The 13,245-nt window shown below is 36.0% G+C and overlaps 1 protein-coding gene across 1 annotated transcript; it reads left to right on the top strand.

Moving 5' to 3' along the window:
* The first annotated feature begins 7,671 nt into the window (after positions 1–7,671).
* Positions 7,672–12,536, top strand: LOC311068700 (uncharacterized protein). Its single transcript, XM_084091307.1, has 3 exons — positions 7,672–9,330; positions 11,443–11,793; positions 11,890–12,536. Exons 1-3 carry the CDS (start codon positions 9,255–9,257, stop codon positions 11,991–11,993), a joined length of 531 nt encoding a protein of 176 aa, XP_083947433.1. The 5' UTR covers positions 7,672–9,254; the 3' UTR covers positions 11,994–12,536.
* Positions 12,537–13,245: the final 709 nt, after the last annotated feature.

The raw sequence follows: 13,245 nt of genomic DNA on the forward strand, positions 1-13,245 counted from the left end.
ATATTTGTTTGGTAAAGTCCAGATGGCCTTCCATAACAAACCTCCAACCAATCTATTCCAGTAGGCTAAGCAATATGTTTGGCCTGGTGACAATGTCTTTTTGAAAAAATGAACGAATGGTTTTATTTACATTTACGACTCCAGGGGCAAAACAAATTTTTCCAATTTCAGTATCAAATAAATTAAAAGAAGAAAGGGGCGCAGTACTGGTTTGGTTATTAGCTCTAAATAATGCCAAGACCCCTGTGGGAATTGCATCCATGACAATCGAAAACTCCCTGGGCGTCACTGGAATTTTATGGAGATCTAGAAACTCAGAGTAAGTTAGCAGCATACCTTCTTGATTTAGTAGTGTCTCTCTCCCAATAATAACCGACTGCAGAACCGCAGAACCATACGTCATAGCAGTGTGAGGATGACAGCGCCAGCTGATAAAGTTCCCTTGGCTTTTGGAATTAAAATAGCCCCACATCATCACATAGCCTTCACCATACCTAGAGATTGGCATGGGGTACTTTCCATAAGATCATCTCTCAATGCAAATCAAACTAGCTTTTAGGCTAACTGAAATAAAATCATGCCAATCTCTATGGTGATGATGTGGGGCTATTTTAATTCCAAAGGCCAAGGGAACTTTATCAGGATGCATAGTATCCTAAAAAAAAAAAAAAAAAAATACTTAAAAATAAAAATCTGCCTGCCTCTATGGGAATTTAACATAGGGGTGTACACACTTATGCACCATGTATTTTAAGGAAGAACATTTATTTATTTACGATACATTATTCATTCACAAAGAAAATTGGTGTCCTTAAAGGTTGGATTTTTCCTAATTTTTTAAATTAAGGCATTAAGTTCAATTTCCAAAATATGATTTTTTATTCCTCTTTTTAGTCAACTTTAGCATGGGTGTATTCACTTATGCATTGCACTGTATATATACACACATACATACATACACTACTGGTCAAAAGTTTTAGATCGGTAAGATTTTTTATGTTTTTAAAAGAAGTCTCTTCTGCTCACCAAGGCTGCATTTATTTGATAAAAAAACAATAAAAAAACAGTATTATTGTGAAATATTATGACAATTTAAAATGACTGTTTTCTATTTTAATATATTTTAAAATGTAATTTATTCCTCAGATGAAAGCTGAATTTTCAGCATCATTACTCCAGTCTTCAGTGTCACATGATCCTTCAGAAATCATTCTAATATGATGATTTTATGCTCAAAAAAACATTCATTATTATTTTCAATGTTGAAAACAGTTTTGTATTTTTTTTTTCATTCTTTGATGAATAGAAAGTTCAAAAGAACATCATTTATTTAAAATAGAATATTTTCTAACATTATAAATGTCTTTACTGTAGCTTTTGATCAGTTTAACTCATCCTTGATGAATAAAAGTATTGATTTATTTTATTTCTTTCCCCCAAAAAATAAAATAAAAATTCTTACTGACCCCAAACTTTTGAAGGGTAGTGTTTAATGTTACAAAAGCTTTCCATTTCAGATAAATGCTGTTCTTTTGAACTTTCTATTCATCATAGCATCATGAAATAAAAATGTAAAAAACTGTTTTCAACATTGATAATAATCATAAATGTTTCTTGAGCATCAAATCATCATATTAGAATGATTTCTGAAAGATCATGTGACACTGAAGACTGGAGTAATGATGCTGAAAATTCAGCTTTGAACACAGAAATAAATTACACTTTACTATATATTCACATAAAAAACAGCTGTTTTCAATTGTAATAATATTTCACAATATGACTGTTTTTGTTTGTATTTTTAATCAAAAAAATGCAGCCTTGGTGAGCAGAAGAGACTTCTTTTAAAAACATTAAAAATCTTACCGATCTAAAACTTTTGACCGGTAGTGTATATCTTTAATCTGTTAGACTGGAGTAATGGATATCTTCTAATAAAGAACAAAAATGACATAACATTAAATCTCATTAAATTTCTCCATACTTTTTAAAAGACATTTAGTAAGAAATGGAACTTAAATACAAAATGAGTACTCTGGTTGAATTTACCACGTAGCTTACACCATTTATAGAAGCAGACAAGATCATTTTTACAGGAGTATTTTGTATTTTTATTTAATTAGAAAACAGCCAGTGTGTGATTTATTTTTATATTTCAGAGGAAAAAAAACTCATTTTATTTAAATTAATTTTTTTTTTGTGTGTTTTCAGTCCATCATATTATTGTGTATGGTCTATGTTGGTTGACTATTTAAAATTATTTTCAATTAAATAAAATGTTCAATCTCTCAAGCTTTGTTTTCATTGTAGGCTATTATTTATTTTTTGTTTCAAGCTTTGTTCAATTTATAATATTTTTAATCAATTTTAATTATATCTTTTCAATTAAATCGTTTAAAACAAAGTCTTTATAATAACGTTGTTTTAAACTTTAAAACGTTCCAAAACACGGAAGTAGCGCAATGCCTTGCCGCGCCCACTTCCGGCACCAGACTGTTAGGCTGGCGCTGTCGTCCTCACACTGCTATGACGTATGGTTCTGCGGTTCTGCAGTCAGACCTATCTCAGTGAAGTGACGTCATGCGCGTGCACGCGAAGGGGAGTCAGATTCAGTTGTACAGGGTCCCATTTGAGAGGAACAGTGTCAGGGTCAAAGAACTTCGACATGAATATGTACAGGTAAGTGTTTCAGTCCTTTACATTTACAATAAAGAATGGGTGCAGTCCAGTAACAGATGAATATGTACCACTGGATTAGTACCACATAGATACATTCAGAAAGCTACACAGGTACCTGTGTGGTGGGGTGGGTCGGTTCTGTATGTGTAGTAGTGTAGGTGTGTGCTTTGAGTAAAGCCATCCACAATATGCATTTTTTGTTACAGAGAATCTTGGACATGGATGGAGCTGCCCAGCGGCATGAATGTATTTACATTGACGAGGTTGGATTCAACCTTAGCAAAAACAGACGACAGGGATGTAATATAATTGGCCAAAGGGCAATTGTGCTCGTCCCGGGGCAGCGCGGGGGAAATATCACATTGTGTGCTGCCATAAGTCTTCGAGGGCTACTGCACCATCATGCCAAACTGGGTCCCTATAATGCACAACACATAATCACATTTCTAGATGCACTTCATGATGCAGTTGTACAGGATGGACCAGAGCAGATCGGGCTGCTCTGGTCCAGAACTGGTTCACCAACCATGATCAATTTGAAGTTGTGTACTTGCCCCCTTACTCGCCATTTCTAAATCCTATAGAGGAATTTTTTTCCGCTTGGAGATGGCGCGTATAAGACCGCCAACCATGCACGTATGCCTCTTCTGCAGGCAATGGAACAGGCCTGTGGAGACATTGAGGTGAGGTCAATCCAGGGATGGATTCGGCACACAAGGGGATATTTTCCTCGATGCTTAGCGAGAGAAGACATTGCTTGTGATGTTGATGAGATCCTGTGGCCAGACCCCAACAGACGGCAGGATCCATAAGCCCACTTGCGCACAATTGTGTTTTTCTGTGTTTACAGTAGTGTATTGTTTGTTTTATTTTTGATTTAACTGAATTTACTGTACTGTAAAATATACTACTGTAATGATTTTGAATTCAGTATTTCATTTTTTGGTTGTTGTGAAAACATGCCCTCTGTGGAACTGAATAAAAACATTGAAAACAAAAGACTGCAGTTTTTTATATAAAGTAGACTAGCGTGTTGCTGCTGATCTGAAAGTGTATTCATATGATACAAGTGGGTATCATTTTGTCATCAGAGTGACATTTAGACAAAGGATTGTTAGGTTTTGATAGCAGAGTTTCAATTTGACATAGATGTGAATGGTTTATTTCTCAGTGTTGTGTCTTATTTGCCTGTGTGTAGAGTTTTGACACAATGAGCCAAGTTTTGCAAAACGTGTTCAAGTAACGGGCAAAAACTGTAAAAACAATATTCTCAAATATTTTACAACACACTTATGTATGTACTGTCTGTAGAAAGTGTAACACTGAACAAAAAAAAGGCCTAAGTCATTATGATGAATGGAGAAGAAGTGTTTTCCATTCATCATAGTGTTTTACATTGAGCACATCAGTGTTCAACTGGTTCTTATAAATGTCTATTCATATGATGGTTTGTGTGTGTCATTTGAAAACAAAATACCATTTTGAGAAGAAATAATATTGTTTTGAATGTAAAGTTTCATTTTGCAGGAGAATTGAGGGGTTTTGCCCATTGTGTGTGTGTTTTTTGATTTGTGTGTAGAGTTCTGAGAATATGAGGCATGCTTTCATAAAATGTGTGTAAACAATCGAGAAAAACTGTAAATATTTTCTGTTTCTACATTGCATTGGTGTTTACAGTGTACTTGTTACATCAGATTACTTTCACTGTAGAACATTGTATTGAAATGTAGATATAAGCCTATGAAAGACCAAAGAGCTTTAGATTTAGAACAACAGTGTTTACATGGTACAGTATATCCAAAAATGTACTATTATGAAAGAAGTGTTTGCCATTTGATGCAAATGCTTCATTCTGACTTGTGTTTATGGCATTTTGAATGCAGTGTTACATTTTGAAGGAGATGTGAGGCATTTTGCATTTTGTGTGTGCAGTTTGGGGAATTGTGTGTAGAGTTTTGAAAAAAGGAGACATAGTTTTGAAAACGTGTGTAAGCAGTTGGAAAATAATCCAAACCACATTTTTAATGGGTAACTAATAACAGTAAGCAATAACATTTCCAAAGTAAACTTCCTAACACTGAATGCATGCGAGACTCAACACATTCTTTCTGTTGTGTGACTGTGTGGAATTTCTTTGAATTGGCATGAATTTAATTCCACTTCCTGTCATTCCAATTCAAATTCAATTCAACGTCCTGTGGGGCGGAGTAAATTCAATTCAAATTCCAATTCATGAATTGAATGAAGGCCAATTCTGAAAACCTGAATTTCGGATTGGAAGCCCTTCTGCCGGCGGAGTTCTCGCCACCTTTTGAACGCTTTTCCGATGTAAATTCGGGACTTCACGCATTCCTTCTCCTTTTCCCTCTTCTTTGTTATTTGTTCATCGGAACGTCGTCTCTTTGGTCGTGTGTCGGCCATATCAAAATTCTCAAAAATTAAATGTTTAATGTTAGCCGTTGTTGTTGTCTAGGACATCTCTCCTCTAGCTAACTTCCCTCTTCATGCTTCTCTCTCCTCCACTCCCTCCCCCCCTCCCCCTTCATGTGCACTGCACTAACCCCCCCAACCCCCACCCCCAAATCATTCTTGTCGGCTATTGGCTGGAACACTGTTTGTTATGTTTTGTGGTCCAGGCTGGGCCAGTTTGTTTTTCTTGCCGTTTGTGGAGCCTGGGCTGTCTACAGAGATCGCGGTTTTTTACAGTGTGTTCAGGGGACAGGCAGCTAGCGGATAGTGAGGAGATGTTTGCTGTATATGACAAAAAATGTTTTGGCCTAAAAAACATGTGACATCGCTTAGAGCACCTTTAAGTGACATATAGTAGTGAGGAGTGACCCATAATAGATTTATTTTGTGTCTTTCCTAGAATGTTTGTGACTGCGAGATAAACAACATAAAGTAGCACTGGTGTTACAAAACATTCAGTGGCACATACCAATCAAATACAGACTTGACACAAATAACACATTTGAAAAAAAATATTACTGACTTTAATGCGTTTAATTGATATTTAAAATATCACAAAATTAAGCTATTTATTTAGGATTTATAGGTGTCAGTCAGGTGTCATGTCAGTGTCAGTGTGTCGCGATAATGTCAGTGACACATGCCTATAATGTCAGTGGAACATGCCAATGAAGACCGGATGTCCCAATACACATAGTGACTTTGTGGCTTATTGGCTTCTATGCATCAGATGCCATGTCACTTAATGTTAATACCGCCTCTCACTATATATAGTAGGGTGATTCTCTGAGATGGGTGCCTTTTGGGTCATACCTTTTTTTTTTTTTATACCTTAAAAAGTTATATTTCTGATCATTTCATGTGATAGTGGATTAGTCAAACCTTCAAGAAAATACATTTTCCCACCTCAGGCATGAAATTCTAATCGATATTGAGTGTTTTTTCTTACTGAAAGTTGTTTTGGAGTTCAACCCCGTCACAGACCACTTGGACCCTGTTTAAATATGATTTTAAAAGATTTTCAAGTAAATTTTTGTAGAAGCTTTTCAATGAGATGTCCCTTGTTTGATATCATTTATTGCATGTAGAATTTTATTTTTAAATACTCACCATTTGAATACCAAATCAGGTCATGAAAACTGTATCTAACATTGGTCTTCATATCTTATCACAAAATATGCATTAACATTAGGATTTAATTAGGATTTCATATTTTTTCTGACTGTCCTGTAAATTCTGCACACAGCAAAACAAACATTGACCTAATTTGTCTTCTTATCACGAAAATATTAATAAAAACTATCAAATAACAGGGTTGAACTCAGCATAACGGGGTTGAAAATGATAACAGGGTTGAAGTGATGATCATTATTTCAATATAGTATGGATTTCTTACCTGTAAAAAATTAATGATATCACATTCAATAACATTTTATTTTATTAAAGTTGGCAAAAACAAACAAACATTTTCTTCTCTCTGCGTCTGCATCCCTTCTTGCTCTGTACTGTCTTTGCCTCTCTGCTGCTGTTTTTGCCATTGGGATGTCTGAAAATATTGAACATAAAATACCATAATCGATTATTTCTGACAGTTCACATCACAATACAACATGTCTACAATTGTGTAATCTACTAAGAAGTGTCAAACATTCAACCCTGTCACAACGATTCAACCCTGTTATACTAAAAAATGTGACGGGGTTGAATGTGACGGAGCTGAAGTTTTTGGCTAACAGTAGCTAAGAAAGTTAGCTTAGCTAAGACAGTAGCACCACATGGCATTTAGGACATCATAAAATTTTAATGTTTTGCAAAACTTTTATTTAATTCTTCTTAAACCGTTGTTTACTATCATTTAGTCATATAACAGAGTTGAAATGTTGAGCCTGACAATCTTAATCTGACAGTGAAAAACATGAAATATAGGTAAGAAAAGATACTGACACTTGCCTTTCTTTGCAGCATGTTCTTCAAGAGACTTGTGTGATGTCACTTCTTGGATGTGATGCCACAGGGATTGATCCATTATTTGTATAGGGGGGTAAATAGTATGGCGTGACGGGGTTGAAAACAAACTGGAGGACGTGTATAAATATTGCAATTTCACGTATAATTAATGCATTTATATATATATATGTATATTTTAGTTAAAGTAGACCAACATATGATTATATTAGCAGCAACATTTTGGTATTAATTGGACTTTTTATTTGTTTGATATTCAATGAAAATGTAATGATGGTTAGTGAGGACATGCAAACATGCTTGTTGTCTACTACTTAGGCAACCCATTATCTTTAAATTAAAAAAAAAAAAAAAAGCAATTGTGTTGCATTATAATGCAAAGGCACCTGGTTCTATTAATTGACAGTGTTAAAATGCATTTTGTGATTTCCTTCAATTGAAAATCTTTGAAGTAAGTTTGGGGGACTTGAAGGGCACCCAATTCAGAGAATCACCCAGTAGCCTTATTCAATTTAGCCATTTTATTACGTGGATGGCTATTTTCATAAACGGACATTTCTCCCCTCTTCGTTTTCAAAAATAACATCGTGCACACGAACCTGTGTATATGCTGTCAAGAGCATGCCAAACCTGTAGGTGGCAGTGTAACGAGAAGCTCAAGCCCACCTTAGCCAATCAGAATCCCGAAAATAGTCACATTCTGTGACGTCGCTGCCTAAAACTCCGTTTTTCTCTGTTTACATGCAAACGTGCAAACGAAGATTTTCAAAATCTCCACTCTGGCCGGAGTTTTTAGAAAGAATCGGTTTCATTGGCGAATCCTCCGTTTGCGTGTAAACGAAGGGAAATGTCTCTGTTTTTCAAAATAACCATGTACGTGTAAACCAAGCGGCAACCTCCCCGTCTCTCTCTTGAAACCAACACGGAAGTGAGTTAAACTGCAATTCATTGACTGGCCGCTTGGCCTGGCTGCAGAAGTGAGTCAAATCTGTATCTCCCTCATGTTAAAATTACCAACTTTACAGCAGAAAAAAATATGTTTACAGCCTGGATCTCTATGTGGCTTTGGTCTATACAGCTAATTTTGCCCTTCATAACAACTGTGAGGGGGGTGAATTATTTTATAACTCGTCCGTTTAGTTGATTAATATTTAAATTTAAGGGTGTGGCCAGTGGCCACTTGAGTGACAGGTGGGTTGTCGCTGATGTCAATGCTAGCCGTTTGTCTGCTGTTACCAGCCGTCACTTCACCTCAGCAAATGTTAGCTGCTGAACTTGCCATCTCTGCAGTGTTTGTGCTTTTTTCGGGATTATTTCATACAATTTAATACTTGGGTACAAAGCCCACGTCTTTGGATTCCGTCGTTATCGTTCGAGAGAACAACCAGCGCTGTATTTCAGTTGTTTTCCTCCGTGAACCTGCACTAATGGATGTCTGACAATTTCGTTGCTTTTTGGGGTTTTCAAATTTAAAACGTCAATAAATGCTCGTTCGTTCTGCTCTCACGGAACAGATGGATTATAATATGCTTATGTACCGTCAGATGAAATCATGCAGGCGTCGGCGCTTTCTCCGTCCATGCAATAAATGCACATGAATGAGCGCGGATTTTCTAGCGCATTTACTTGAACTTCATAGGCAATATATCTATGGTTTAACCCATTTGAGAGACGGCCAAAATCAGAATTTAAAATGGACTGAATAAGCTCTCTACGAACTTGAGCAATGCCGCGCTGACGGACCATGAAAGAGTGACTGACATGTATGCACATAAATCACTGTCACACACAAACACTCTCGAAGTAATACACAGTCTCACTTGTTGTAGCCATGTCTTTTAACTATTATAATATTACGAAGGGCAAAAATATGAACGTTTAATTGGCTTTACATCATCAGCTAACTCGATCACGTCGAGCTAGGAGATTTCAGATAGCCAGGCCAGGCTCCTCAGCTCCACTCACGCCCCGCCTGTTTGTCTATTTTCTGTTATCCGGGAGTGACGCAAGGCCAAGATGGCGACGGCCGGCTCCGCCCACTTTAGGCTTCAAAAATGCTCTTCAGAAACCTACGGGTGACGTCACGGACACTACGTCCATATTTTTTTACAGTCTATGGTGTAAACGGGGCCTAAAGAAACATGCAGATCTTTCACCCGACTTCTGTGTTTCTTACAATGGTTGTTCTCTGCAGTCTGCTATCGTCTCTAGCAGGGGGTAAGTCTCACTCACTTCTCGGCTAACATTTATGTATATAAATCAGACACATTTGAAGCTTTCCCAGCTAACAGCAAACTTTCTGCCAAGGTTCAAAGTTATGAACAAATGTTCTTTCACATTAATAGAACGTTAGTTCAAAGTTATCTGGTCTTTAATAACGTCATCGAACATTTGCACAAAAGTGTTGTTTACATCATTCATGGCACGTTTTTCTGAAACATTTTAGTCAAATTGCTACTTGCTACTTTTTTCAGATGTTCCCATAATACTTGAAAAATCATAAAACAGAAAACATTAAGGGAGTGTTTTCTCGATTTGATAATTTTGCAAGTATTATGGCATTCACCAAGATTTTTTTTTTTTCACATTAAAAAAATTGGACATCTGAGAACATTCTGAAATAACATTTTCATGACTTAATCAGAACGTTAGCAAAATGTTCTTACAACATAAGCTTATGGCAAGCCATTTTAACATTTAAAAGCTATCTGTGTTGCAGATATCTGTAATTCAGTTTTGCCTAGTCAAAAAGAACATTTCAGATATCCACAACTACATTCTTCCTATCCATAATTGTCATTTCAGATATCCACAAAGACATTCTTCCCAGGACAAATGACGTCACTTTTGCCATTCATTTGTATGGGGTTTATCATTACAGATATCTACAATTCAGTTGCAGATATCCACTATGTGAATTACGGATATCTGCAACTGAATTGTAGATATCTGTAATTCTAGTTTGAGATATCTTCAATTTGATTCTGACTAGTCATAACTCCAGTTCAAGATATCTTTAATTCACCTCAATTCAAGATATCTACATGTTCCTTTTCAGATATCTTAAATAAAGTTTTGACTAGGCGAAATTACGTTGTAGATATCTGTAACTGGAGTTATGACTAGTCAAAATGACGTTGTAGATATCTTAAACTGGAGTTAGGGATAGTCATAATTTAATTGTAGATATCTATTATCAAGTTATAGATATCTTGAAATTAATTTTGATTAGAGATATCTGAAATTTGAGATAACTGTAACTTTCATTCTGCCTAGTCAAAATGTAATTACAGATATCTTGAATTAGAGTTTTGACTAGGCCAAATGACGTTGCAGATATCTGTATGCATCACACTTTAGGCGGGAGCAGAGCGTGTTGTTCAAATAATCTAATCACATAGCACCTGTTGCCTGTTAAGTTTAATTAGCACTGATTAGCACCATGTCGGAGCAACCAGAGTTTTTAATGGTCTTTTTAATGCTGTTAGATACTGTTTCAAACTGAAAAAATAAAATAAAAAATAAGAACTAATCTGAACTAAGAACTTTTTTTCTCATCTAAGGAAGTTAATGTTATTGTACTTCCATGGCAAGAATAGCATACATGTCAGCATCTTTATTAAAGTGAATTAGTGTGAATCTCTTTCACGCATAAATCTTACGGCAACAATAACCTTTTAAGCATGATCATAAACATAGTATTGCAACATTTTTTTTATATAAAAATCATTTTCTGGTGTTTTTTTCGATTACAGCCAACTGCTTCTTTCTTCTTCCGTCTTCCATTCATAGAAATAAGGAAATGAACCCACTTCTTCTTTGAATATGGCGGGGAGGGGAAATGGATATCTAAAATAGAGCAACGTCATGCACAATAATTTGCACTAGTCATAATGACGTTTGAGATATCTTTAACTTTCATTCTGCCTAGTCAAAACTGAATTACAGATATCTGCAATTGTCATTTAAGATGTGTGACAAGTTGAATGTCATTTTCAATGACGTCATTACAGATATCTGTAATTCAGTTTTGCCTAGTTAAAACTGAATTACAGATATCTCTATCTGTCGATTCAAGTAGTCACAATAACGTTACAGATATCTTGAATGACAATTCCAACTATCCAAAATGTAATTACGACTAGTCAGAAAGACATTGTTGATATCTACAATGTTAATTCCGGATAGTCAAAATTAGCTTTTAAATGTTAAAATGGCTTGCCATATAAGCTAGCTGGGTTGTTGTCAAATTTTGGTGTTAAGGTCTTTTTTAATGCATTCAACATTTCTGATGGGCTTAATGAAATACAAAATATTCCCCATGTACAGTGCTTGTGAAATACTCACGTGAATCGGTGACGAAGACTGAAGGCCATTTTGTGTCTCTCAAGTGTGAGGTGCAGTATGAGATGAAGAACTGTGACATTGTGACCAATTGGTGGTACATAAATCCCAAAGAAAAAACCCAAGAGTCCGAGCCCGAGGCCAAGCTCATTACAGATCCAAACCAATATTTAATCACAGTAAATGAAACAGAAAAAGAACAATTCAGGAACAGGAACATTTTCCTCTCATTCAATTCCTTGAGCCTTAAGGACAGTGGATACTACCAGTGTGATGCCAAATGTCTCAACAGTGGGACTCAAGCGAAAGGCCATCTTCTGTACCTCAACGTCACAGGTTTGAACTGAAACAAAACATTACTTTGATTGTTACATTGTTGTTACAATGTTCTTGTGTGTAACATTTTTTAATATGAAAAACCTGTTTCTACAGCTGATCCAAACAAAGGTCTGAAGGCCTCAACGTGGAGTGGCCAGTTAAAGGCAGACGAAGCTGTGCTGGCACTCAGCGCCATCTTATTTTTAAGCCGTTATTAAATGACATTGTGTTTTCTGTATGAACCAACACAAGGTATTAACACCTACTGTACTTTACCAGCTCTATTTAAATGTTGCTGTAAAAAAATAAATAATAAAATGGTTCTTTATTAGTTCCAATTTAAGCCTAAAGCACCAAAAACTTAATTATTCAAATTTTATTTCTATATTTTTAACAAAAAAATCTTATTGCCTAAAAGATAATATATACTGGGTAATTGAAGATGTCAAAAAAATTATGAATTGCACAGTCTTTATATAAATGATCTTTTTGTGTTACACATTTTAACTGCAATGGAACATTTCAATGCATCGGCCCAGGCTTGTGGCTGAAACTGAAACCAAGCTCGTCTCTCCAAAAATAACATATTTATTGCCTTCTTTAGACACATATAACCTACACATATTTGAATATGTTAAACCTGGCTGCAGGGCATATATTTATTTTATTGAATCGCAGCCTTTGTGAATTCACAATAGAACAGAAAATCTATGAGGTTCCATTTGTGCCAAAATTTTGTCGACATGCTGTCTGTCTATGCTATGTGTCGTCTTCCATGTCTATGTGTCTGTTCACTGTTTATGTCCATGTCTGTCTGTTTTTGCTGTGTGTTGTCTTCCATGTCTATGTGTCTGTTCACTATTTATGTCCATGTCTGTCTGTTTTTGCTGTGTGTTGTCTTCCATGTCTATGTGTCTGTTCACTGTTTATGTCCATGTCTGTCTGTCTATGCTATGTGTTGTCTTCCATGTCTATGTGTCTGTTCACATGACTCAACTTTTGTCTTTGTCCACTCAACTTACTCCTGTCACCTGTCCTTGTCGTTTGACTATGTCGTCTTGCGTGTCAATGCTGCATGTGTCATGACTATGTGTTTTTTCATTCTGTCGTTGCTATGTGTCGTTTCCCTCTGTCGTTACTATGTGTCGTCTTCCATGTCTATGCTATGCGTCGTTACTATGCGTTGTTACTATGCGACTGTCTCTCTTTTAAATGCCTATTCCACGAGTGGTAGTCTACGATTGGCTGTTTTAAAATATAACTATTATCGATAACAAAATAACCCAGGCAGTCTCATCTACGAGACGTTTAGGCCTCCTCCAATACTGACAGCTGGGCTAATAGTTTGCAGGTTTGCTTAGTGGTAAACTTTTTTCATTTGACTGGTTCAACCGCCACCTGCCCGAATTTAATTAACATATTATTTCACGTCACGTCATCCACCCGATCCGTGGTTTATCTGCATCTCTA

This window comes from Abramis brama, assembly GCF_963993115.1.
Source record: "Abramis brama genome assembly, chromosome: 2".
NCBI classification, from domain to species: domain Eukaryota; kingdom Metazoa; phylum Chordata; class Actinopteri; order Cypriniformes; family Leuciscidae; genus Abramis; species Abramis brama.